At 40.6% G+C, this 26,301-nt stretch overlaps 1 protein-coding gene across 1 annotated transcript in view; it reads left to right on the forward strand.

Annotated features, from left to right (window-relative positions):
• FEZ2 (fasciculation and elongation protein zeta 2) overlaps positions 1-26,301 on the forward strand; it is a 60,391-nt gene that overhangs the window by 4,298 nt on the left and 29,792 nt on the right. The window contains exons 3-5 of the mRNA XM_077813533.1: positions 937-1,053; positions 5,820-5,964; positions 16,082-16,350. Coding sequence (XP_077669659.1) covers positions 937-1,053; positions 5,820-5,964; positions 16,082-16,350 — 531 coding nt within the window. The remainder of the gene's footprint in view (positions 1-936; positions 1,054-5,819; positions 5,965-16,081; positions 16,351-26,301) is intronic.

Consider the following 26,301-nt stretch of genomic DNA (forward strand, 5'->3'; position numbering starts at 1 on the left):
TTGTTTGTATTGTTTTACAATAAATGTTGTAATATACAAGGTGGTGAAAATGCAAATAACATGTAAAAGTATATCCGTATGTAATGGCATAATGGTAGGCCTAACATTATTAGTCTGGGGACGTGATTTTTGTGTCCCCCCTGTTTAATTGTGGAACTGTAAGGTCTTACGAGAATGTGTGCCTTTTTGTTTGAGGAACAAATGCTTATGAAATGAATCCCATATTATATGTGTGGTTTTCTTATTTAATAAAACATATAGAGTTTTTTTTCCAGAAAATAAGTAGCTTTGTTTTATGGTTGGAAAATCACAACCTTGAATTGTCTGTCCACCCTGGCTTCTAATTGTAACTTTTTTAGACATGACTTAATGTATATTGTATTTAAAGTAAGTGATTAAATGCACTGCTGATTCTTGCATATGTCAAAAATTCTGATGACTTTCTCAGATGTAAATAGCAGTAATCTATGTAATTTTATATAATCCTTTGTAAAAGTCAGGATACGCAACAGATTTATACTTATCTGTCATTGATATATCTATTTTGGTATCTTGCTTCTATCTGAAGGAGTACAGGGTGAGCTACGTGAGTCTGATGGACTGATTGGCTAGTCTACAAATGTTTGCATAGCACAGAGTGAGTGGTGTGTTTAAAGTCATCTTTTTTTTTTTTTTTCCTTTTCGGAAAGTAAAGAATATGCTAATATTCTTGTCAAAACAAAAAGATGATAAAATTTATAAAATATGCTTCAGTTACAGATTCTTTTTCACTTTTGTTGAGGTGTATTAGGTTTTATGGTATAAGAATTATTTATATCTTTTAGATTCTTGATTATTAGCAAGAATCTAATTTTTGGTTCCATTGTTGTTGACACCAAGACTTTCTTCTTATAATTTAACTTTTTGCTCTTTCACTTTTTCTGTGTGCGCTTTCAGTTAAATGAAAATTTGAACCTTGACCTGTCAGATGATGAAGAGCTTAGAGAACAGCTGGATATGCACTCTATCATAGTTTCCTGCATCAGTGATGAACCACTGTTCACAGCAGAGCAGGTAAAGAAAAATATTCACAAAAAGATAGTGTTACAGCTTAATATTATATCTTAGTTCTATACCTTTTGTTCTTCCTAGTTAGTGGATGCTAAAGAGATTTGGAGACAAGCTGATCGTTTTTGTTTAGAGTTACAGCAGCAGTGTCTATACTATGATCTAAGGGGGTAATTCCCCTGCTTATGTACACATAGTTGTGCTAGCATAAATAGCAGTATAGCTGCGGTAACACAGGTAGCAGTAGTGGAGACACAGCTGAGCTGTGTCACGTACGTACCCACCAGTTTCAAGTAGGTTTGTGCTCGGTACAGCTCAGCCATGCCTTCGCTGTCACTACCCCTACTATTCTAACTACACTGCTATTTATACACTCCCTAGCTTGATGAGAGCTAGCACAAGTATCTGTACATAAGCAGGGGAATCACGCCCCTCACTTGCAGTGTAGATATAGCCAAAGAGATGCATTGGGTACTTTTTCATCTTTCAAATTGCCCTCTGTTTCAGCTTTGGGTTTTCCACATGGGTCTTTGAAATTCTCATACTTCAGTTTCCTGGCATGATCCAACAGGAATCTGAGGGAAGAAGATGTAGACAAAAATGCTCCTAAATTAAGTATATATGGCACGAGGCTGGATGTCTTATTTTCAAATGTCTTAGCATTAATATACAATTTGTTACTTCCAAAAATGACAGTGAAGACAAATGTAATTTTTATTTATTTTTTTTTAGGTCAGTATGAGCTTGGTTTAGATGTTACATATTACAGAGCAGCAGCTCTTCTATTGTTAAGGTTGAGAATTGCTTACTGTTTAACGGTCTTTTCTAAGAGCTCTAAAATCCACAAGCTTACATTCTATTCTATTATATTCATTTATACCGTGCTCATCACTGTAGTGTCTGAGCACCTTCCAGTAGTGCAATCAGCAGTGTGACTACATATCTGCTACATGATGGTTGTTCTCTTATCCTCTCCCCAGAGGGAGGAACATCTTGAGTGGAGTATCTTGTTTTGGTAGGGTGTCTTTTGTTACAAACACATAGCAAGAGGTATATTTAAGTCAAAGAAATGCGCCTTGCACTAGAAGTGGAAAATGGTGAGGTTCGTGTTTCTGGGGGAGTTCATTCCACAGTCTGACTGCCTCAGAAAATAGTTCTGTCTCTTACATAGGCAAACTTTACTCTTACTGTTGAGATTTCCATTGTGTCAAAGGAGCAAAGTTGTCGACCACGGTCTTTGTCCCAGAGGTTTAAGTATCTTGGGCCAAGGCCATGGAGCACTTTGAAAATAAGGTCACAGTAAGTTGGGGGGGGGGGGGGGCTTAAGGTGACCCGCTGTAGCCATTAAATGTGAGTAGCACTTATGCACTGAGAGTTTGAGCCCTACTCCTGGCAGCTTTCACAGAATGTGCACATTCCTTGCTCTCTGCCTCTATCCTGCAGGGGATCCTTTGTAAATTTTGCTCTGAGACCAACATTGGATTTGAGTGGTATTTGAAAGTGCTAAAAAAAACCATAAGCACACTCTGATTTTACTTTAGAAATATTGTCAAGGAAATTAGCATTAAATAGCAGGAAGATGGAAAAATTATTTAGAAAGCAGATAGGGTAATCTAATCATGATTCATGCTCATCAACCATTTCCTGAATAATGAGACAACTCTAAAAGACAATCTGCTGTGTTCTTTTCTTAATAAACCCAATATCCCATATGTGTTGTACCCATCTCAAAAAAGTATTGGGTTATAAATACATAGTTGAGTAGTGCCAAAAGCTGGCCATGGGCTCTTCATAAGCTTACTGTAAAATATGAATTTTGAAAATTGATGGATAACTAGGAAAATCTTGAAAAATTGTAGGTAAACGAATATGCAGGACCAGTTGTCATCTGGGAGAGAGCAATTCTGTCAGTTATTGTCCTGGTACATCTAACTTCTATCTATACTAAAGTAATCAAGTAAGAGAAGGGAAACTGGTGAAGGTAATAAGAACAAATAATAAAAAGCATGGATTTATAAAGAACAAAGGTTGGCAGAAAAACTTGATTGCTTTTGAAAATAAAACTACAAATTTGGTAAATGAAGGGAATGGAGTTGATGTATATTTAGATTTTAGTGGAGGGTTTGATATTTTCTGATAATCTCAAAAAATTAATCCAAACTGACTTGCTAAAAACATTGCCATGTGAAGTAAAAACTGGATAAAAGTTAATGATAAATTGTAGCGGTATTGAACTTGGGGAGAGTTGAGCAGGGCAATGCAGTGCCTGGTTTTAACATCTTCATTAATGATCTGGAATCCTAAATAAAACAGAACACTAAATTCACCTGTGTTAGTAAACTGCAGAGGATTAATCAACAATCAGTACAGAGAAATATTACTGTAAAATGAACCAAAAGAGAGAAGAAATATGGGCCAAAAAAACCCTGATATACAATTTGGAAAAAGGAAATTAATACAGCTGAGGGAAATAGCATAAAATGCAGATTCTCAATATGGTGGAGGGAAATGCATAGATTGCAAGACCAGAAGGAACTATTGTGATCATCCGGTCTGAGCTCCTGTATAACACAGGCCATAGAACTTCCCCAAAATTATTTCTAGAGCATAACTTTTTGAAGAACATCCAATCTTGATTAAAATTCTCAGTGATCTACCAGTGATGTTCCAATAATTAATTTCCCTCACTGTCAAAAATGTATTCCTAAATTCCAGTCTGAATTTGTCTAGCTTCAACTTCCAGCCATTGGATTATGTTATACCTTTCACTGCTAGATTAAAGAGCCCATTATTAAATATTTGTTGCCTATGTAGATACTTATCAACTGTCGTCGTCACCCTTTAACCTTCTCTTTGTTAAGATAAATAGATGGAACTCTGAGTCTGTAGCTATAAGGCATGTTTTCTTATGCTTTAATCATGCTCGTGACTCCTCTCTGAACCCTTTATTTTTTTTATAACTGTTTTCTCTTTCCGTTTAAACCAGGCTGGTTTTTTTTAACCGGCCTGGCCTTCTTCCTTGATTGTGGCTTTTTGGGCATCTAGTAATGTGTTCTTAAATTATTCCCAATTACCATTCACATTTCTTTGATTAAATTCTTCCTCCCAGCTGATTTGGCTCATAATTTTTTTTTAATGTGAAAATGACCCTATAAAGGCACCAGGTGTGTGTGTATGTATCTATAATATGTTACTGTTCTAGACTTAATTCTGCTTGCACATTATAAAGGTGATCAAGTCATGATCACTTGTTCCTAATATACCATTAAATTTTAGTGCTGTGATCAGTTCTACTTTATCTGTTAGGACCAGGTCTAATAAAAAATTCACCTGTGTTGGCTGTAAGACTTTTTGGGTTAGAAAATTGTTATCTATAAAGTTTAGAAATTCCAAGGATGTTTTAGAACTGGTAGCTTGAGACCTCTAGCATATGTCACTCAAATGGAAGTCTTCCATGATCACAGAGGTTTATTTTCCCTGACCCATTATAGATATGTGCAAAAGGAGGCAGTGATCTTGTTCCTACTGTGATCTGGTGGTCTGTAGTAGACACCAATTAATACTTCATTGTGTGCTTTATCTTTAGGACATTGATCCATAAGCATTCAGATCATTTTCTTCCAAGTTATCAGTTACTCGGAAACAAGTAATGCCTTTTTTGACACAGATTGCCACTCCCCTAGTCCTCTTGCCCACTCAGTCCTTCTTAAATAGGTTATAACCATTTATTTTTAACATGCTAATCGTGTGAATTAACCCACCAGGTTTCAGTAATACAACTAGATTTTATTTATGCCTATAAGTCAGCAATTCCAGTTCCTCTTGTTTGTTATCCAGGCTCCTATCATTGATGTATAAGCAAATAAATAATTTCTTCTCTTCATGAGACACATCTGGAAATTAGTAACACTGAAAGACAAATAAATAAATTAAACATAAATGTGCAATATACAATATAAATGTGACATGGTGTTTAAAAAAAATGTGATTTTTGGCTTACAGAACCAGGAGGTTGTAGTTCCTTTTTTTTTTTTTTTTTTTTTTGACAAGCCTGGTGTTACCACAACTGAAATTTTGCATTCAGTTTGGGGTGCCTAATTAACAGGAAGATATTGACGAATTGTGGGATGGCAAGAGAGAGCAGTAAAAATGATTAAAGGGCTGTAGAGGGTATGCTTATCTGGAAAGAATAAAGTAACTAAAATATACTGTAGTTTTGCTATGGATGACTAAGAATATTTACAACTGTTTGAAGGATGTACATATCAAGGACTGAGAAAAAATATTTATGGTGTTATAAAGTGGTTTAACTTGGAGGAATGGGATAAAATTAAGAAAATAAAACTTTAGACTGAATATCAGAAAAAGATATACAAACTCATCCTGCCAAATCATCAGTGGTCTTGAAGCAGAGAGACAGAGGACCTATGTATGCATGGCTGCAAACTTTATTTCTTAGCCATTATGAGACAATATGTATAGATTTAATGAATAAAATTGTTATGAAAAGACCAATTTGTGCAGAGTCCCATTTTCTATTTTTTAAGAAATGTCCCTTTATATTGATATGCCTGATTCCCAGTCTCAACAGTGGCTTTACCTTGTCAGTACCACCTAATATGCATTTATTGGAAGAAAAATTATCTGGAAATAGAAAATTTTAAAAGTAAAAAAGTTGATGAGCTGTCAGTAGAACATACACAAATTCTAAGTTGTTGCTCGTTACCAGTGATTCTCTTCCCTAAGACTATGCGTATGCATCTTTATTAAAGGTGATTGAAGAAATAGAGGAAATGATGCAGGAATCACCTGACCCAGAAGACGAAGAAACACCCACTCAGTCAGACCGGCTCTCCATACTTTCCCAGGAAATTCAAACACTCAAGAGGTCAAGTACAAACAACGGTTATGAAGAGAGTAAGGGATACTCATTTAATATCTTGACTATATTTTTAACTTCTTGAAAATAGCTAATGATTTAAATTGCTCTATACTTGATCTATAATCATTTCCATCTGTGAAATCATCTGCCTTTGAAAATGCAGTCAGAAAATCTTGAAAGGCAAAGTAAACTATAATGTATATCTAGATATCTGGGAAACATAATTGATTTCAGTAAATAAATGTTGTAAACTGCTAAGAATGTTTTTGACGAGAATTGAATATAAAACCTTACCTTTGCAGTATTTAAAACAGAAGCAGCTGTATTAAAGTTTGACATGATGGATTTGACTCCTTTTACAGAGTACGTAATCTTTGTTAAATTATTAAGATATTAAACGTTAGGTAGGATGATAGGTGTCTGACAGATGCATATTAAGGCAAGTGTACTGTATTCTTCATTTAGAGAAATGAACTAAGGTTAGAAGTTGCAAGCTTTGAAGAAGATTAAGAAAAAGTTCGTCCATGATGTTGCTTCAGTTACTGTGGTTTCTCTGTTCTGGTATAAACAGAAGAATCAGATGAACAGTTATTTTCTGTGCTTCTGCAGCTGCATAATGAGCTTGACTAATGAGCTTTTTGTTGAGGGTGGTTGTGAGAGTTTCACCTTTACTTTCAAAGACTCCTTTTAAAAAAGATTTTGGGCATTTTTGGTTCTTCAAGTAGATGCCAACATGTATTTTTACTTAGGTGTGCGCACCCAGCACTGGAGTTTTTTGCCTAGCGGTACCCATAGAGGGCTGATGCTTGTGACTGTGGCCTCTCTCCTGGCTATATGAGGCAGTGCCACCCTGACCCTCTCCCCAGTTCCTTCTAACTGGAGTCAGTTATGTGTGGTTGTAGTCTCACAGCCTTGCCTTTAGTCTTAGCTTGGTTTATTGTATATAGTTAGTTAATTAGTGTTAGGTGGTAGTGTTCCAGTGTGATGTCCTCACCAGGGTTTGAACGTTGACCTTTGTGTGGAGGGGCTATCCCCAACTGTGACCCAACTTGTTTAGGCAAGGCCCACCTTAAAGAGCATTGTTTGATCTGTAGATAGTTTAAAAAGCAGACTCAGGTGGTCAAGACCTTCATCTCAGACAGCACCTGCTTGAACAGTCCAAGCGACCTGATCCAGTACCAAAGCCCTCTTTGGGCTAAAGATTGCCTTCTGGCTCAGAGAGCATCACTGCCTCTTGTTCTGAGACAGATGCCTCTCCGAAGAGGCAGAGGAGCTGTTCTCAGTTATTGGTGCTGAGGAAGAGGTCTCATAAGACCATCGGGACCACTCCAGGTCGCAGGGCAACTCCTCTGCCTTCTACAGGAAAAGTGTGGACTGGCACACGACTGGTTCTGGCACACGGGATAGCGTGGGTACCTCTGACCGTTCCCTGGTATTCAGTAGGAAGGGCAGAAACCTCGTACCATTGACACCAGTTCTGATCTCCGGATGTCCATTGAGTCTGGAACCGATGAGGGGGATGCCAGTACCGACTGTATCTGCTGTGTTGATGTACCAGGTTGTGGCAGATCCGCTCTGCCTTTCCATTCTATCCTCACCGCTGGTACGGAATTTTCCAAGGCTTGCACCTTCAGCAATCCCTCCAAAGGACCACCCCACTGAATCTTGATGCCCCTTGGCACTGCACTCAGACATTCCCTTTCCCACAGTGGGCATGGAACTGGTACCAGAATCAGTATGGGGATCCTCTTCAGCTCAGCAGCATTTGACACCACAGATGATCCCATGGCAAATTTCACTACCCTCGACGTCAAAGCACTCCTGCGCTCTGATACCGCTGTTTGTGTCAGGACCAATGACTGCAGCACTGGCATGCTCAGTAGCAATGGTACTGCCTTCATCGGGGGCAATGGTCTCTCCCTTGTTCTGGGTGATCGATGAATCTGACCACCGGTTGTTCACTTGGGCATTGCTCCGCCCTTATCGCCGAGATCCCAGGGCTCTTCTGATTCTGAGTCGGGCTGGTTGTCATCCTGCTCCACATCACCCAACAAGCTCTGAGGGCTGCCAATGGACCAGTATGGTTCCCAGGATTGGCTGTGCACCATGGCTGGGACGGAGGTCCTTGTTCCAACCCCTGTTGTCCACCAATACCCTACCTGTATCAATGGGCTTCTTGGACTCAGTGAGACGCTCCTCACTTGTGGAGATCCTGCTTTTTGTCCTGGTCAAAGCCAAAGTCACCTGTTGGATCAACGGTGGTGACTGAAGAACAGTCATGTGCCTAGGCATTGATGGTCTTTCTCCCTGTGGAGCTACTGGAGTCATTCCTTCTGGGCACAGTGTGCTGCCGGGTTCATCCTCTCCTTCTATCCAACAGGATTTTAAGTTGTACCAGGACCTTTTACACTGCATAGCCAGAACACTTGGCATCCTGGTACAGTTTCTCCAAGAGAACACACACAAACTGGTAGACATTCTACAGCTTGCATCCCTGGGAGAATAGCCCTCCTGACTGGTGATGGGCTTCTGGAGCTGGCGAGAGCCCTGTGGAGTACACCGGCCTCGGTACTGCTGGTGGCTAAGCTACTTCATTCCGATACAGGGATTTGAAGGGTTCTATTCCCATTGGGCCAAAACTCCCTGGTTCTGATGGCAGTGAACGACAGGGCGAGGCAGGGGAGTTTCAAGTCTACCCCCACGGACAGAGACTCCAAGCAGTTGGAGTCTTTTGGGCAGAAATATCTATACCTCATTGTCCTTACAGATGAATATTGTGAATCAACAAGCTTTGCTGTCCAAGTATGATTTCTTCTATTGGTCAGCCATGTCCAAAGTCAAGGACCAGTTTCCCAAAGCCTTGTTTGAGGATTTTGGGTGTTCATTGCGGAAGGCTGTTCAGTGGCCAAAGCGTCCCTGGAGTCTGCCCTTGACATTGGAGACACCTCGGCCACGGTGATGATCTCTAATTATGGGGAGGGCTTCATGGTTTTAAAACTCTGGGATCACTTTGGACGTCCAGCAAGCCATAGAGGACTTGCCCTTAGGCTCAGTCTTGTTCTTGGACAAGACTGATGGTACTTAGCACTGGAATCCTTAAAGGAGTGAATCTTGCGGTCCTTGGGAGTGTACATGTTATCCATGCAAAGACGCCGCTATGGGGCTCGCTAGCAGCAACAGTATCCCCTGCAGCAGTCCTGTGTGTAGCCTTTCCCTCCTAGAAAGAAAGATAGATCCCACAAGAGGAAGCAGTCAGGCACAGGCTTCAGACAATCCACACACACTCCTCCAGAGCCTGGTAAGTGCCCATTTTGACTCCTTAGTCCACAGCATTACTCCACCCTCTTATTCCAACCCCTTTGGGAACAGACTGGCCCATTTTAACAGTGCTTGAGACTCAATTACCTCTGACAGCTGAGTCCTAGATACTGTTAAATTGAGCTACGCAGTCCAGTTCCTCTCCACACCCCTTTCACATACCCCTCCCCATCCCCTTTCAGGGACCCCTCTCGCGAGAAATTGCTCATCAAGCAGGTCAGCTCTCTGCTGACGTTGGGAGTGGTGGAGGAAGTTCTGCCGCAACACCAGGGCCATGGCTTTTACTCCCGATATTTCCTGATACCAAAATCCAAGGGCTGGATGAGACCCATCCTCGACCTTCATGGCCTCAACAAAGTAATAAAATAGAGTGACCATGTAGAGCCTCATCTATCGGCTATCCTCCCTGCACTGTCTCAGAATGATGTATGCTTTGCTTTGGATCTCCAGGACACTTACTTTCATGTGGTGAGTCTACCAAGCCACAGGAAGTTTCTTCATTCTGGGGTAGGAGAGTGCCACTTCCAGTATACGGTTCTCCCCTTCAGTCTCTCATCTGTTACCCTAGTCTTCACCAAATACATAGAATCATAGAATCGTAGGACTGGAAGGGACCTTGAGAGGTCATCAAGTCCAGTGCCCTGCACTCATGGCTGACTAAGGATTATCTAGACCATCGCAGAGAGGTGTTTGTCTAACCTGTTCTTAAACATCTCCAATAATAGAGATTCCACAACCTCTCTAGGCAATTTACTCCAGTGCTTAACTACCCTGACAGTTAGGAATTTTTTCCTAATGTTCAACCTAAACCGCCCTTTCTGCAGTTGAAGCCCATTGCTTCTTGTCCCATCCGCAGATGTCAATGAGAACAATTTACCTCCCTCCTCCTTTTAACAACCTTTTATGTACTTGATAGTTGTTGTCATGTCCTCCCTCCATCTTCTCTTCTCCGGACTAAACAAACCCAATTTTTAAATGGCTGTGGATCATGACATATCTCAGGAGGAAAGGAATTCACATCTTTCCGTAACTCAGGGATTGGTTGCTGAAGGAGCGGCTCAAGAGAGGAGGTTCTTGCCCATGTCAACAGCACATTGTGTTTGCTTGGCCATCTGGGACTCAATGTAAACACTGGAAAGTTAACCTTGGCTCCCACTCAAAAAATCAAGTTCCTTGGAGCCCTGTTAGATTCCATGAGGACGAGACCATTCCTGCCAGCCGACTCCTTCCAGGCAATTCAACAGCTCTGTCTCAGCCTGCAAACTCAGCCCTCCATGACAGTCCGGGTATGTCTTAGCCCGCTGGGGCACATATCCACTAGTACGCAGGGGGACCAGTTTGCCAGGCTTCGCCTTCGCCCTCTTCAGCTGTGGCTCAGGACAGTGTATCGCCCTGCCCTGTATTCTCTGGACAGATTAGTTCGCCTCCCCGCTCTAGTCTTAGACTCCTTACATTGGTGAGCGTTCCCATGCAATGTGTGCTAGGGGAGCCCCCTTTGCTCGGCCCTCTCCAACAAAGTCAGCAGTTACTGACACTTCACTTTTCGGGGGGGTACCTGGACTTGCTGAGGGTGCAGGACTTAGGATCAGAACAGGAAGCCTCACTCCATAGCAACATGCTGAAACTTCGGGCCATTCACCACGCATGTCATGCCTTCCGGGACTGTATCAGGCACTCAGTAGTTCACCTACGCACAGACAGTGCCACTGCAAAATACTATGTGAACAAACAGTGGGGGCGCACATTCCAGGTTACTCTGCCTAGAGGTGATCACCTGTGGCAATTTTTCATCAAAGATGACCTCACTGTGGTAGCACTTGCCGGTGGTGTAAAATCATCCGGCGGATCATGTCAGCCGGGTTTTCTTTCTGAGCCACGGGTGGTCCCTGAAGGCCAGCATCCTCTGGCTCATCTTCGCAATGTGGGGCATCCCTACGATCAGCCTGTTTGTGATGAGGGAAAACAGAAAGTGTTGCCTGTTCTGTTCTATTCTGGGGGGCATTGGTCCAGACTCCCTCTCCAAAGCCTTCAGTTGCAGCTGACAGTCAGCTCTTCTGTATGCCTCTCTCCCTACTCTGATCATTCCTCAAGCTCAAGACAGATCAGGCCAAGCTCATCCTAATTGCCCCAACGTGGCCCAGACCTCCTTGCTTTGTCAGTTCAGTCTCCCATACTGCTTCTTCTCCATCCCGATATGCTCACTCAGAGCTACGGCCACACCCTCCATCCTGCAATCAGCTCCCTGCACCTTAGGGTGTGGCTGTTATTTGGCTGAATGAAGAGGAAGAGCAGTGCTCAGTGGCTGGCCAGCAAGCCCAGTAGCAGGAAGTTCTCCACAAGGATATCCTACTTAGTTAAGTGGAAGAGGTTCTTGGTCTGTGGGACCCAAACTGACTCTGGTTTCCATCCAGGACATCTTAGTGTACCTACTACATCTTCAGAAATTGGGCCTTGCTCTCAGTTCACTGAAATTGCATTTGGCATCAATATCTGCATTCCATCCCCTTATTTAAGGGAAGTCAGTTTTTTCCAATGCCATGGTGTCAAGATTTCTGAAATGGCTTCTCCACTTCCATCCTCCAGGTCGGGATCTGGTTCCCATGTGGGACCTAAACACAATTCTGGTGGCTCTAACTGGCCTTCCATTCAAGCCCCTTGCATCCTATCCACTGCCCCTCCTGTCTCAGAAAACCGCATTCTTGATACCCATCATGTTGGCAGAAAGGATGTGTGAGTTGCAGGCTCTAATGGCTGAGCCGCCTTACACTGACTAGTCCAAGCAAAAGGTAACGTTGTGACCACCCTTTAAATTTTTATCTAGGGTGGTCTCAGTTTCATCTGAATCAGGAGATGTATTTATCTGTGTTTTTTCCCTAAACTGCATTCCTCCCCAAAGAAACAGCATCTCCATGCTCTGGATGTCGGGCACCTCCATACTCTAGCTTTAGACAGGACTAGACTGTTTGGTGCTTTGCCTCGCGTGTTCATGTCATATGCAAACCGCATGAAAGGGCGAGCGGTCTCAGCACAGACCATCTCTAGATGGATAACATCCTGCATTAAGAATGCGTATGGCAAAGCTTCGGCTATGACTCCTCAGCAGGGCTCACTCCACAACGGCACAAGCGACGTCAATAGTGTTCCTCAGTGACCTTTCCAAACTGGACATTTGCAGGGCAGTCACATAGTCATCCATATATACGATTACGGACTATTATGCTATTTTACTGCGTCTTCCAGAGCAGACCCAGGCCTTGCAAGGGTGGTTCTGTGATCCCTATTTCAGTAGACTCAAAGCCCTGCCTCTGGATTGGGATACTACCTGTGAGTCACCTAAGTGGAATACACATCTGCATCTACTCGAAGAATAAACTGTTACTTTAATTCTTTGAGATGTGATGCAGTTGTGTATTCCACAACCCTCCCTCCTTCCCCTCCGCATAGGAGTCTCCTCTCATGGGATTTCGGTTTGAAGGAACTGGCAGGGGTCGGGGTGGCACTGCCTCATATAGCCAGGAGAGGGACCACGAGGCATGAGCCCCACCACTCTGAGTACTTCAAGGCAAAAGGCTCCAGCATGCTAGGGACGCAAACACCAAAGTGGAATACATGTCTGCATCACACCACAAAGAACCACAGTTACAGTAAGTAACTGTTTCTTTTATTCTGTGCCAAAGGAAAATACTTAATTCCCATCTTTGTCTTGCAAAAAAGGAAGACTTAGGAGAGTTCACATTTATAGTGTGACCATGATATACTGAATGGCAGTTAAAGGAAACTCTTGGCTAAACGGAGTTAAGTTATGCCCCTGAAGATTGTGCTCTGCTGGCTTGTACTTCAAAACTGCCCTCTGGGAAAAGACATGGACCCAAAAAGTGGCTGTCACCACATCATTCTGGTTTTGGTTGGATTTAGAATGCTTTGACAGCATTCTCACTTCTGCTTTCTGGGTCTGTATTGTCCAAAGCCTCTCCACAAAACTACCTGGCATTTGGCAAGATGACCTGCTGTCTTTAGTGTAAACTTAGGCTGCAAACGGTACTGTCCTGGCTGGTCTCTGGGAATCCCAGGCAGCGTTCTCTAAGGCAGCGGTTCTCAAACATTTTAATGGGTTGCCAGGGCTGGCATTATACTTGCTGGGGTCCAAGCCCAAAGCTGAAGCCTGAGCCCCACCGCCTGGGGCCGAAGCCCTTCGGCTTTGGGCCCCCACTGCCCAGGACAGCAGAGCTTGGGTGGGCTCAGGCTTCACTCCCCCTGCCTCCCACCTTCTGGGGTCATGTAGGAATTTTTGTTGTCAGAAGGGGGTTGTGGTACAATGAAGTTTGAGAATCACTGTTCTAAGGCTTCAAAATATGCATTTCAGAGATGGGAAATCCAAGGTATAGACTTCAAAGCCTATTGAGTAAGGTTTCCACATTTTCTAAAAAATTCAGGTGTTCTCAGAGACCTTCTGATATTCAGCATTGTTTTGTATTTCATATGCTATTCATTTTGCTCTTCCTTATCAGTTATTCCTGTCATTCATTTTTTTTATGGATGAACAGTCAGCTTTGACCAACTGATGCTTTGGTTTGCATGAAAAAATCATTTAGTTTTGCTTTGCCAATGCCTCAGAATTTACTCTGACATCTTCTAAGGTCATTGCCCCACAGAAAGTGGTGGTTACCTCAGTTTCTTTTGTTGCAAAGAAGTTTCAGAATTAATCTGCATATGAGAACTTCACTCTCTTCTAGTTGCCAGTTACGTCATCAGAATGTCTTTACCTAGGTTGGCATGTTTGTTTTGCCAGCACTGACAATCAGAGTTGATTTTACTGAATGTTAACAGCCCTGCAATTTTTTGGACACATTGGGGCACCAAGTTATTCAGAAACTGATTGACCATGACATAACCAAGATGCTATACTACAAGACAGGATGGTCTATAATACTTAGTCCTGCGATGAGTGCAGGGGACTGGACTAGATGATCTCTCAAGGTCTCTTCCAGTCCTACAATTCTATGATTCTAAGTAGAGGCCACAGCCAACATGCTGAAAATATAGAGTGGCGTAAGCATCTTAAACAGTTTTAAAGGCCTTCGGCAGTTTGAACCACATTAATGCTTTCTAAGGGTTTAAGCCTAAACTGTTTTAAGCTTTTAAAGTGGGTTGAGGCTTAAGCTGCTCTGAGGATGTAAAGATTGCCCTTTAGTCCCTTGCCAGAATGAAGAACCATCTACAGTAATGCTACTGATTTCCCCCTTAGCAAGGGAGTGAAGAAGAGCTAGCTCCAGTATAATTTTCCCATTGGGTAGTTGAAGAAATTAAATCATGTTTCAGTTATATCCTCTGCTACTTGCGGGAGTTGTATTGTGTTGTACTTGTAGATATATTTAATTTTTTCAGCACCTATCTATGGGGTAGGCAGTTTAACATCCTTAAAACAATTTTGCAACAATATAAAATCTACAAAATACCTGCTAATTGAACCTGACCACACAATAATATCCATCTCATTCATCACATTATATGTATCATATTCTTCAGGTCCCCTCTTTGACCTGCTCCCCAAATGCCAGTGGGAAAAAATGGGCTTTGTGGCATGCCTAGATGGTAACAAATTCCAACTCTGGCAAACTTAGGTGCAGGAGTGAATTCTACAGCCACAGAGCTCATGGAGAACATTCCTTGATCAGCATCTTCCCTTTTAAATCAAGCAGGCTTTAACTTGAACATGTCTGCTGATTCCTGTTTGTCACACCTACTATCTGAGCCACTTGGGAGCTGATAATACTCTAAAAGGCAAAGTTGTGTTGCAAATGGTGGACATACCTGACAGAGGGAGTATCCCATGTAACTTTCACTATTGTATTTTGATGCGCCCCATAGCTGACCCAACATCACTTCTTTCTTGTCTGATTTGCGTGTCAGCTAGTCTTCATCTAGTCCCTATTTCAGAGACATGAGGTCATCCATTCCCTACCACACCAGCCTGAACAGAGAAGAAGGAGACATAGAGCTGTGTATTGTTGTCATGCAAAATATATCACAACCCTATTTTCTCACTAGCCTTCCACTGACCTGATTGTCACCCCTCCTGTTCAGGGTGAACAAATAGGCTGTTGTACCATCCCTTGTGAGAGTCCTTGGAGGAAATGAGCAGTTACCCAAAACTACTGTGTGGGATCTGTAAGAAAGGAGCAAAGCCAGTTGAGTGACACATCCACTCTTCCTACGATTTGCGGATGTCAGCAGCATTTTGTGATCACTGCTTACAAAAGCTTCTCATGGATTTAAGAGTCAGCAACAGTATCCATAGTTATAATTTCATCGCCCAGTGGAACTCTTGATCATACCAGGCCTGAAATATGCAGACTCCAGAAATGACCATGGGTTGTCCTGCCATAACTTTTTCAATAGCTTTTCAGAGAGAAAGAGAGAGAGGAAAAAATAGACATAAACTGATAGATAGCAAGTTTGTCATGTCAGGAGATGATTCTTGTGCAGTTTCACCACACTTTCTTTAGGGAGAGCTGCCATCCTATATTTGAAGATTATGTATAACTTTTCACCATGTTCTGGGGTAATCAAAAAGCTGTGGTTATTTTCTTATTTTCATATTTTAATAGCAAACCTAAAAAAAGCTCATGGTGAACTTGTATCCCCAAGAAGCACATAGTGTGTTTGTGTTAGAATTATTTATGGCATCTTTTTGGTGGTGGAAGTATAAATTATCAAAACTTTTGGGATAATTAAGAATCGTTTTTGTTGATAATCTCCCCATGCCTAAAAAACTGACACCGCTTTTTATACATTATGCAGAACATACTCTCTCTTTCTTTCTTTTTTTAATAGGAGTACAAAAACTGTCTGTTGCTGAACTAAATGAACTACTAGAAGAAATTGAGGCTGCCATTAAGGATTATTCTGAGGAGCTGGTGCAGCAGTTGGCTCTAAGGGATGAGCTGGAGTTTGAAAAGGAAGTGAAAAATAGCTTCATATCTGTCCTCATCGAAGTACAAAACAAACAGAGAGAACACAAAGAAACAGTGAAGAAGAAGAAAAAGCTGAAAAATGGTAGTCCTCAGAATGGCAAACAAGAAAGAGGTCATATGCCTGGAACAGTAAGAGAGTCTTTGTGATACTTATATGGAGATTCATGCAGAATTCTGGGGGTTTTTAAGTGTTAATTCATAGTGTACATTTATCTCATAAGGAAGTAGTCATAAATACCTCTCACACCTAGTAAATGATGTAGATTTAGCCCTTATCTTCAAGCATAAGCAATGTTCAGTTCTTTCCCTTGAGACTTACATTGCTTTTCATGGTTCCTACCAGACTTTTAGCTTTTTCTCAGCTTTTGAGCAGCAACTTTATCACTTGCACTCTGGCTCAAAATCAGTTGTGCATTGCTCATCGGAGAGGTGGTCATTGCTTGTACATGCTTCATGATTTTGACTGTGTAGGTGGTAAAACACATACCACTGCTAGACATGCAGGAAGTACAGTATTATCATTGATATAGCTGTACAAATCTTAATTAATCTGATGGAGTCTAGTATGCAGAATTTATGAATAGTGAAATGTAGACCCCGTGCTGGTTCCACTGAAGTCGGTGACAAAGTTCCTGTTAACTGATATGAGAGTAGGATTGGGATCAAAGTTTAATGTACAAAGACAGATAAATTTGGTTTGCTCTCTATAAACTATGCGATCAACCTAAGGAAAAAAGTCTCTGACAGGATTAAAATAACAGGAGTTAGAGCTGGAAAAGACCTATTATGTCATCCAGTCTAGATTCCTCCCAGTGCAGTTGTTTTCTTTACAGTATTCTTTTCGAACACTTTGTCCAGTCTAGTGTTAAAAGATCCAGTTTGACATTACTGGATTGCCACTGTTATGTGATCCAAACAGAAATTTCACATTACTTCATTATTTTAATTTTTTGGGTGCTAATATACAGGTAATACTGATGTTTTGTGTGCTCCTTATAGTTTGTTTAGATCAAAATGCAGTGTATGATTTATCTCTGCAAGCTTTAAATAGAGAGTAGAATGTAACCGTGTGGTTAATTGTCATAGTTCCTGTCATGCATTCTAGTGCTTGTACCTAAATAATTCTCTTTATTTCTGTAACTCTTTCCACTGGGAAAGAAAAGGTGCATGCCCATTTCACACTGCAATGTTATCAAACTGATATGATGACGGAAGAAGTACAGTTAACCCCTGTATTTGTCAGAAGTTGTGCATAATACGGTTTGCTAATGAGAGAGGAGGAAGGAGAACATAAGAAATATTCTTCAGTTGTTTAGCACACCATAAAATAATGGAAACAATGTAAATGGTGGTAGTATAATTTTTTTAGTAGAAAGTGTTTGCTGTCAGATCAAAATTGCTGTACATCTGAAAGTTGTTAAGCAAAAGTACCACTTAAGTTACGCTCAGACAGTTTACAGGATCATGTAAAAATCACACTTTTATTTGATTCAAAACAAGGCAAGTAACACCTACCCTGAGGAAGCTAGACTGTTTGACAAACTTTTTTTTGTTTTTTAATTCTGAAAATGCTAAATAGGAATATTACTTTGTTTCTGCTGGATTTACTGTGTAAGTAGTATCAAATCTAAGTATACCAGGTAACAGAAAATGCATTGAATAATACGTTAGAGAATATTTTTTTAAAAATTAATACGCTGATATGGTGCCTGTGATGAGGCAACTAAGCAACCTACATTAAAATTAAAGATTAACCTGCCAAAGTGTATATCTAAATCAAACCAAATTTTCTTCTTGCCATTTACAAACCAGATGAAAGGGATTAATTCCCAGTGAATATAGTGAAAGCCATTAAGAAGTCAGTACTGATTAAGCTGCTACTGCACCTACTATATCCTTGCAAAAGCAGAGGAAAAACTATAGTAGTGTGACATCACTGTTTGGTAATAGTTGACAAATACAGACTTTTTATATGGCAACTCTCTACAAAGAATAGGAGCGAAAAGAGGGTTACAAACAGAAAAGAGAACAAGGTTGAGGGTGCTGAAAATAATGGGACTTCTATCATGCCATTGACTGAAAATTGTCTGGCCTTTACTGCGTACAAGGACGGAAAGCAATTCTAACTACTGGGAAGGTTCATAGGGTTCAACTGCTTTACTACTTAGGTCATAGATTATGAAGGCTTTCATATCACAATAATGGTAGACACTGTAAAGAAGAACAGGGTAAATAATAATAATGTTGGCGCACTGACCCTTTAACTGAACACAAATTTAAAGCAGCACACTTGTGAACTCTGTTGGCATTGGATAAGGGATTCACCTTCCATCAAGGGATTTATTAATTTTTCATTGAGCAGTAAACTATTTCAGAGGCAACCAGCATAAGTGAGTATATATTTTGTAGCCTTCCTTGAAGGAAGTTAGATATCTAGATCCACTCTTCTGGGTTTTATCCTCGGGAATGAGATTCAGCAGCTGAACCGCAAATGAAATTATTTGGATACCTCCCAAGAATCAATCGTGTGACCTGTGAGTGCACCGTGCACTATCTTGGCCTCTAATTCTCAGATCTCTTTCTTCCCAGGGGATATGGAGCTGGGTTATTCGGTCACATGTCTCCTGTTGCTTTCAAGTGATATAAATTGTTGTGTGTGATATTAGTACATGGTGTCTCTTTTCTTCAAACAGTTATTTTATTTGTCTAGACAAGATATTCTTTAACCCTGAAACAGCTTAATTTAAAAATATTGAAAAGTGGTAGTTCTTAAGCTTTGTTGTACTGACAAGCATGGGATTGTATGTGCATATCACACGCTCAGTAGCTTGTCTACATTTTTAGACCTTGTAAGTGTCTTAGTTAGGATTCAGCTAACATATGTGAGATGAATGCGGAGCAGGTCACATCTTTCTTGAAGTTCTTGTTTCAGTTCTAGAAAGAGTTACTTATGTTTGAATTGAGAAGACTGTCTTCCAAGCATAAAGGATAGAACTTCTTTTTTAATGAAACCTTGGACTGTCTAGAACAGGGGTGGGCAAACTAAGGCCCACAGGCCGAATCTGGATCGCCAGCCATTTTAATCTGGCCCTTGAGCTCCCGCTGGGGAGCAGGGTCTAGGGCTTGCTCTGCTCTGGCGCTGCAGCCAGGGAACAGGGTTGGAGGCTGCTCTGCGCAGCTCCCAGAAGCAGCGGCATGTCCCGCCTCCGGCTCCTATGCATAGGGGCAGCCAAGAGGCCCCGCTCTGCATGCTGCCCCCCGCCCCAAAGGCCGCCGCCGCAGCTCCCATTGGCCGGCGCCTGCAGACAGGGCAGTGCACAACAGAGCTGCTTGGCTGCGCCTCCATGTAGGAGCCAGACAGTGGACATACCACTACTTCCGGGAGCCACTTGAGGTAAGCGGCCCCCCCGGAGCCTGCATCCCTGAGAGACACATACCCCTCCACTTCCTAACCCCCTGGCCCAGCCCTGATCCCCCTCCCACCCTTCAAACCCTCCTGCACCCCAAACTCCTCATTCCCAGCCCCACCCCAAAGCCCGCCAGCCAGAGCCCTCACTTCCCCCAGCCCGGAGCCCCCTCCTGCACCCCAACCCCAATTTTGTTAGCATTCATGGCCTGCCATACAATTTCTATACCCAAGATGTGGCCCTCGGGCCAAAAAGTTTGCCCACCCCTGGTCTAGAATCTGAATGTCTGCAGATTTACCAAAATAAGTTATAATTTAATATAAATACTCTTATCAGCATAGCTATATCCACTTTAAGAGTTGCACAGATTTTAACTATATCAGTAGCTAAACAGGTATAGTTAAATCAATACAAAAATTGTGTAGACAGACCCTTAGAGGTGAATAGCTGAAGCTAAAGGGAAAGAATTGCTTGTCTTTGTGACATAAGCAAGACAGATCAGGGGGTGAACATTATCATTGTTTTTAAGAAAGGGTATTAAGAGAATTGTATGTAAATGACTAAAATTTGAAAGACTATACCAAACATAATTAAAAGTCACTCTCTTTAGACACCAGTAAATTTAGGAAAACTCTAATCTCAAAAAGAAACAGAATGTGTAAGGATTAAATTCCTTGTATAAACTAGGTTTAGCTTGTTTTTACTGAGTGTGATATTGGAAATTCAGTTAAAAACTTATATAAAATGCACTCATTATTGGTTTTTTATCATGGGATAGCAAAAGGTGATATTTTAAATTAACGTAGGAAGAGAAAAATAATGAGAGTGGCTCTATTTGAGGAAAGTGATTCAGACCCATTCTGAAACGATTCAATTTTGGAGTTTCAAATAAATGGACTTGACACTTCCACATGTAGGTATGCAACCCCTGATATAGGACATTTTCAGACCAGGTTGCTTAAAGTTAGGCTCCTAAATACATATTTAGACATCTACATAAAATTGGCCTTCTTTTTCAGAGATGTTGAGCAACCCCAGATTCCACTGATGGTAATGAAGACTGCAGGAGCTAAGCACCTTTGAAAAACATACTATGGTTCAGATATTTAAATATAGATTGTTACATAAGTCAAGGAACCTAGGCCTAGGTTTAAATGGTTATATAAAGCTAGTCACCTAACTTTTTTTATAGACAGCTAAACAAATAGGTCAGTTTTCAAAAGTGTGTTTTCAAATTGCAAGTTCAAGCAATTTTGTGTGGAAAGCAAAGAAGTGTCTAGTATTGTTAAAAAGCAAAAGCCTTCAGTAGTGCAATGGTATTTTATATGGAAAGACAAAAACTGGAATATTAAGTCTCCTTTACTGTAGCAAGAATAATTCCATTGCAGATGTGTTTGAAACCAAATATTTAACAAGATAAGTAATAATCAAATATTCTAATTCCCATTCTGCCCTTTACTTATGGATAGACTTTTTGGGCAAATCGCTTTGCTCTTTGTTTTCTTGAACTGTAAAATGAAGATGAAGAGTTTTTTAACCTACTTAACAAAAATACTGTGAGGATTAGTTTAATGTTAGTTCAGGACTTTGAAGATGTAAAATTGTGATGTTCTGGGGTTCATACGGGCTCAGTCACCATCTGCCATGTAATCCTGGGTTCATTGTGGCTGTGTAGCTTTGATCTAGGTTAGGCCTCTGATCCCAGCAGCCCACAAGCCTCACCTTAGCTTTGCCCAACCTGACTGCTCCTTGCAAGCTGACCTTAGTACCCTTTTAGTCCTATATTTGCCCCAAAATCATCCTACTGCAGAGATCAGTCTATTTCACTTGACCCTCCCAGTAGGTTCATTGCCTTTACAGAGGCAGTAAAACACTCCAACCTGTTAGCTTTCTAGAAGCACACACTTTAGTGAACTACACAACATTGATGATTTATAATGAAAGAAAACAAGTTTATTACAAATGAGCAATGGATTAAGGGATACCAGTTAAAAGGGACAAAGGTAGAAATGGTTACAAGAAAATAAAAGTGAAACCACACATCTAAAAGACTAATACTTAATGTAGCATGATGCAGTCTTTGTTCAAGATGGTTTCTCTCACCCACAGTCTCCTTTTCAGCTTTTACTGGCTGGGCTGGCCAGGACCCATCACGGAGATCATATGGCTTAGTTCCTTTGTCTCCTAAGGTGAAGGATAAAGATGGAGTCTGTCTCTGTTCCTTATATCTCCAAAGGAATGTCTTTGTCGCGCAAGTCAGGAAGCCCTTCTGGGGATTCAGTTTCCTGTGTTTTTCTGGGGCGAAGGAGCCATATTAATTGAATGCCTCTCAAGTTCAGGATCAGAATAACCCCTACCAGTTTGGCTTGATGGCTTTATTTACTGCCAGTATGTATACTGAGGTAAACCCACATTTCTTTGTCTATGACAGACATGTTTATCACCTTCACCTAGGCTAAGCTGTCTTGTCTTAAACATGTTTTAGAAACATCAGACAAAGGGATTCATAACTTCACATATGAGATTAACATGGATTTCAAAATTATATTAATAACCAGCTTGTTATTAACTTTCATGTGATACCTCACAAGATGTATTTTGTACAAATATTATTGTAGTAGTCTGTGTGGTGTAGATACAGGGGTGCCTAGAGTCACAAAAATATTTTAGTATATTCCAAGAAAGCGCATTAAGGTGCCTTTGAGAGCCTTCACTTTTTCATTTCCTTAATGTTGTGTGTTAAATTTACAAACTTAACATTGCATTAACATCGCATTTAATTCTTCCTTTAAAAAAATTAAATGCAGGGAAATGTGCATGTGTAACATATATGCATATTTTATAAAATCACAGCTCTCTACGATTATCCTGGGGTTGGTTACTTTTTAGTTTGTTAGTCAGCTTCTGAATTTCATGTGTGAGACTGACTCTCAGAAGTGTGGATCTGTTAAACTTCTTTCCTTGAGTGAACAAGAGTGGAATGAAAATAACGAAAGGACAGATTTGGTAGGATACATTTTGATTATTTTTACTTGGCTTCCACTTGTTTCTAATGGACCTTGAAATTAATGTAGCTGCTTAGTTAACTAACTTTGTGCATTTTTGATATCAGCATAATTATGGGAATACAGTTAATTATTACTGTGGTTATTTGTTGCTGTTATTGTGGCAGAGGAAATACAAAAGCATAAAATTCTTTGTAGGATAATGTAAAAGAGTAATTTTTATAAAATATTTTTAATTGGTAGTACATACTCCATTGGACTTCATAAAAATATTAAATGTCAGCAGTGTACCTTTAAATATGATAGTGTTTGAATAATAACTTTATAAGAGGGGCTGTCTCTGAAGTAAATTTTGAAGATCTTTATCAGCCTATTTACAATATTTCAGATACTCTTAATATATTTTAAAATCTTAGTCTAGATTTAAACATTTTTTAAATAAAGAACGAAGTGGTAAGGTGTACTTACGTATAAACAAATGGTCTGCCATATAAAGATTTTTGCCTCCGACTCTGTGCAGAAAATTTTCTGCACAATCAGGTTATTTTTAAAATGTGTATGGTGGTTCATATTTATTAATCATAAACCCCTCTGTCAAAGCTTTCTTCTGCATATGAACAGCAAACAAAGATGTTCAAATATATTGTAACACATTCTAACAGCTTGTCTCTGGCATTCATCTTACTTATTGTCTGGGTAAATGCTCACTAATAGTCTTTGAACTTCTTTCTCTGTCCCCTTCTTTTTCTGCCATGTTTTTGCTATCTTTAGCGCTTCAGCATGGAAGGGATCTCAAATGTCATTCAGAATGGCTTCCGCCACACGTTTGGAAACTCGGGTGGAGAGAAACAGGTGCTGGGTTATCCTCTCACTTTTCCTCATTCTTTGCTTGGTGCTACTGTAGAAATCGAGGTCTTGAAAGATGGCAACTAAAGCATATTTAGTGCTCAGTTTGAAAAAATAACTGCTGTATGCTCACCACATCCTCTCCTGCTTTCAGGGTGGCAGTAGGCCTATAGTGTTTTTTTCTCTCCTCAATGGTTAAAGACCACTCAAGTCTTGATGTGTATGAAATAATGCACTGAAATTACAGCCTCCTCCAAGGCTTTATGTCACATCTGAAAATAAAAATAAATATTAGCATAATGCATGCTTGAAATGTTTTGCATGTCTATAAAACCCACTTTAGAAAGATGCATTAAATTAGAAACTTCACTCCAGTCTTAAGCCTTAAGGAGGTAGGTAATAGATAGTAAGGAGAATAAAGAAGAAGCAAACCCCAATGTTCAGAGCTCATTCTTCTGAATAACAGAATTGCCTCTACAAAATTGCATTTATATCTTTACACCTTTGACAGTTGCATTATGTTAAAAGCAGCCAGTTGTATGGAATACAAATATTCTGGATATAATAATATATCCAAAGGTAAGTTTTTGTTTTTATTGGTTTAAATATTAATAAAGAAAATACATGGCATAGAATACCACTATTTAGGATAATGGTTAATATTTCATGTCATTGTTAAATATAGAACTTTTATCCTTTATTTCAAAGTAGTATTTAATTACCATATTTTAATTTAGATTCTGAACTGTAATGGTACAAAAATTGTTCGTGTAATATATCTTTCGTATAGTACTTATGATATTGATAAACAGCAAGATTCTTAAAATGTAGTCAAGTTGAGGGTGTGACCCCGGTGGTACTTGGGGAAGCCCTCACTGGAAATGCCAAGTTCTGGGCAGGCTGCAAAAGGGAGAGCAAATCCTCCCAAGACTGGTGGGTAACACTGAAGTTAAACTCACCAACCAGTCACAAACTCTGTTTCTGATCCCCCACACTGGTTATCAAGAAGCAAAAAAAAAATATCCCTCAGCTCCCTTTATTTCATTCCAGTCTCTGGCTCCCAATCAGCACCTAGATCCAGTACAGTGAGAAGTTATTTTAAAACTCCACTCACATATACAATATGTTCTTCTGACCCCAAAGGGTCAGCGATGTTACCAGGTCAGTATAGGTTTATATCTTACCCAAAATACTACACTGCCAGCCAATCCTTTAGTATCTAAAACTAAAGGTTTATTATAAAGAAAAAAGAGAGAACAAGAAGAGAGATGTTAAGTGGTAAAATAGTCACATACATACAAGGACTTCAAAGTCCATATATCAGGATCCTTGCAGTATTAGTGAGTTTGCTGCCTTGAAAGTGCCTCTGGAATACATCCACAGCTTGGATGGGTCATTCAGTCCTTTATTCAGAGCTTCAGTTTGTAACAAAGTTCCTCCAGAGGTAAGAAGGAGGATTGAAGACAAAATGGAGAAGATGCAGCTGCCTTTTATAGTCTTTTTGCCATGGGGCCTGTGCTTCCTTTGTTTCAAACACAAGCTGCCCAGCACACGTCCTGAAAGCCTTTAGAGTTCTGTCCATAGGCATGCCCCTGCATGCCTTGCTGAGTCATAAGGTGTATTTGCCTTCTCTCAGTGGGTCCATTGTATAGCTGATGGTCTTAATGGGCCATCAAGCAGACTAGGCAGAGCTGATACCCAAACTATCTGGGAGTGTCCCCCAGAAGCATAGCCCAAGTTTGAAATACAGATAGTCATACATATCTATAACTGATAATACAAAGATGATACAAACACATAAATGAGATTATCATATCTGGCAAATTATAACATTTTTGCAGATACCTTACATGGCCTATCTGGCATAACTCATTACAGTTTTACAATATTGATATTCATAATATCCTCAAGCCCTGGCTGGGATGATTTAGTTGGGGATTGGTCCTGCTTTGAGCAGGGGATTGGACTAGATGATCTCCTGAGGTCCCTTCCAACCCTGATATTCTATGATTCTAAGTGTCCCCCAGATTCCATACAGCATCACAGAGGGTTTACTTCTCTAGATTATTTCTCAAGATCAACTAATTTAGGGCCCATTCTATCCTCCTGTGTGAAGGGGAAAAGTCCAATGGCTATGTGGAAGGTTGATTTTTATGGAATTTCCTTCCCATTCTCCATTCAAAGGGGAGGGATACCTAACTAAGCTGTGATGTCATGGAATCCTGGACTTTGGAGAAACCAGGCTTCAGTCCCATAGAACTTGGCATAGAGACAGCAAGCTGTTCCTTGGTGCTTCCTGTAGTTTACTTAAAAAACAGCAGCAGAAAAAGAGTTTGGAATCAACCCCCACACAACCTAAGATCCCTAGTGGCTATAGCAGCATATCCATACAGAATGTGAGTGCATGTATTTCTTTGTATTGGCAACTTAGTCAAGAGCAACATCTTGAAAGAGCAAAGTATTGATCCATGCCACAAATAGGGTGCTTAAGTCTCAAAAGCTTAAAGTAAATTGCTAAAACTATATATCATTGCTTGTCTTCAAGAGAGAGTAGGAGCCCTGTAAGACATGAAAGCCTTCATTCTCTTTGCAAGGACTTGACAGGATCATTTACCAAAGCCTCACTGTACTGCAGGTAGAGCCAGAAGATGGCCATTGGACTGTGGTGTGGTATTTGTGAGATACCACCAAGCGAGGCAACCTGGGTTCAGCCTGATATCCAGTTGATAAATCTCAGTCTCTCGTCACATCTGAGTAATAAACACCCTGAGATACTCTGACATAGTGGCATTGCAAGAACAATTTATAATTAAAAGAGACGT

This window comes from Eretmochelys imbricata, chromosome 3 (assembly GCF_965152235.1).
Source record: "Eretmochelys imbricata isolate rEreImb1 chromosome 3, rEreImb1.hap1, whole genome shotgun sequence".
Classification (NCBI taxonomy): Eukaryota; Metazoa; Chordata; order Testudines; family Cheloniidae; genus Eretmochelys; species Eretmochelys imbricata.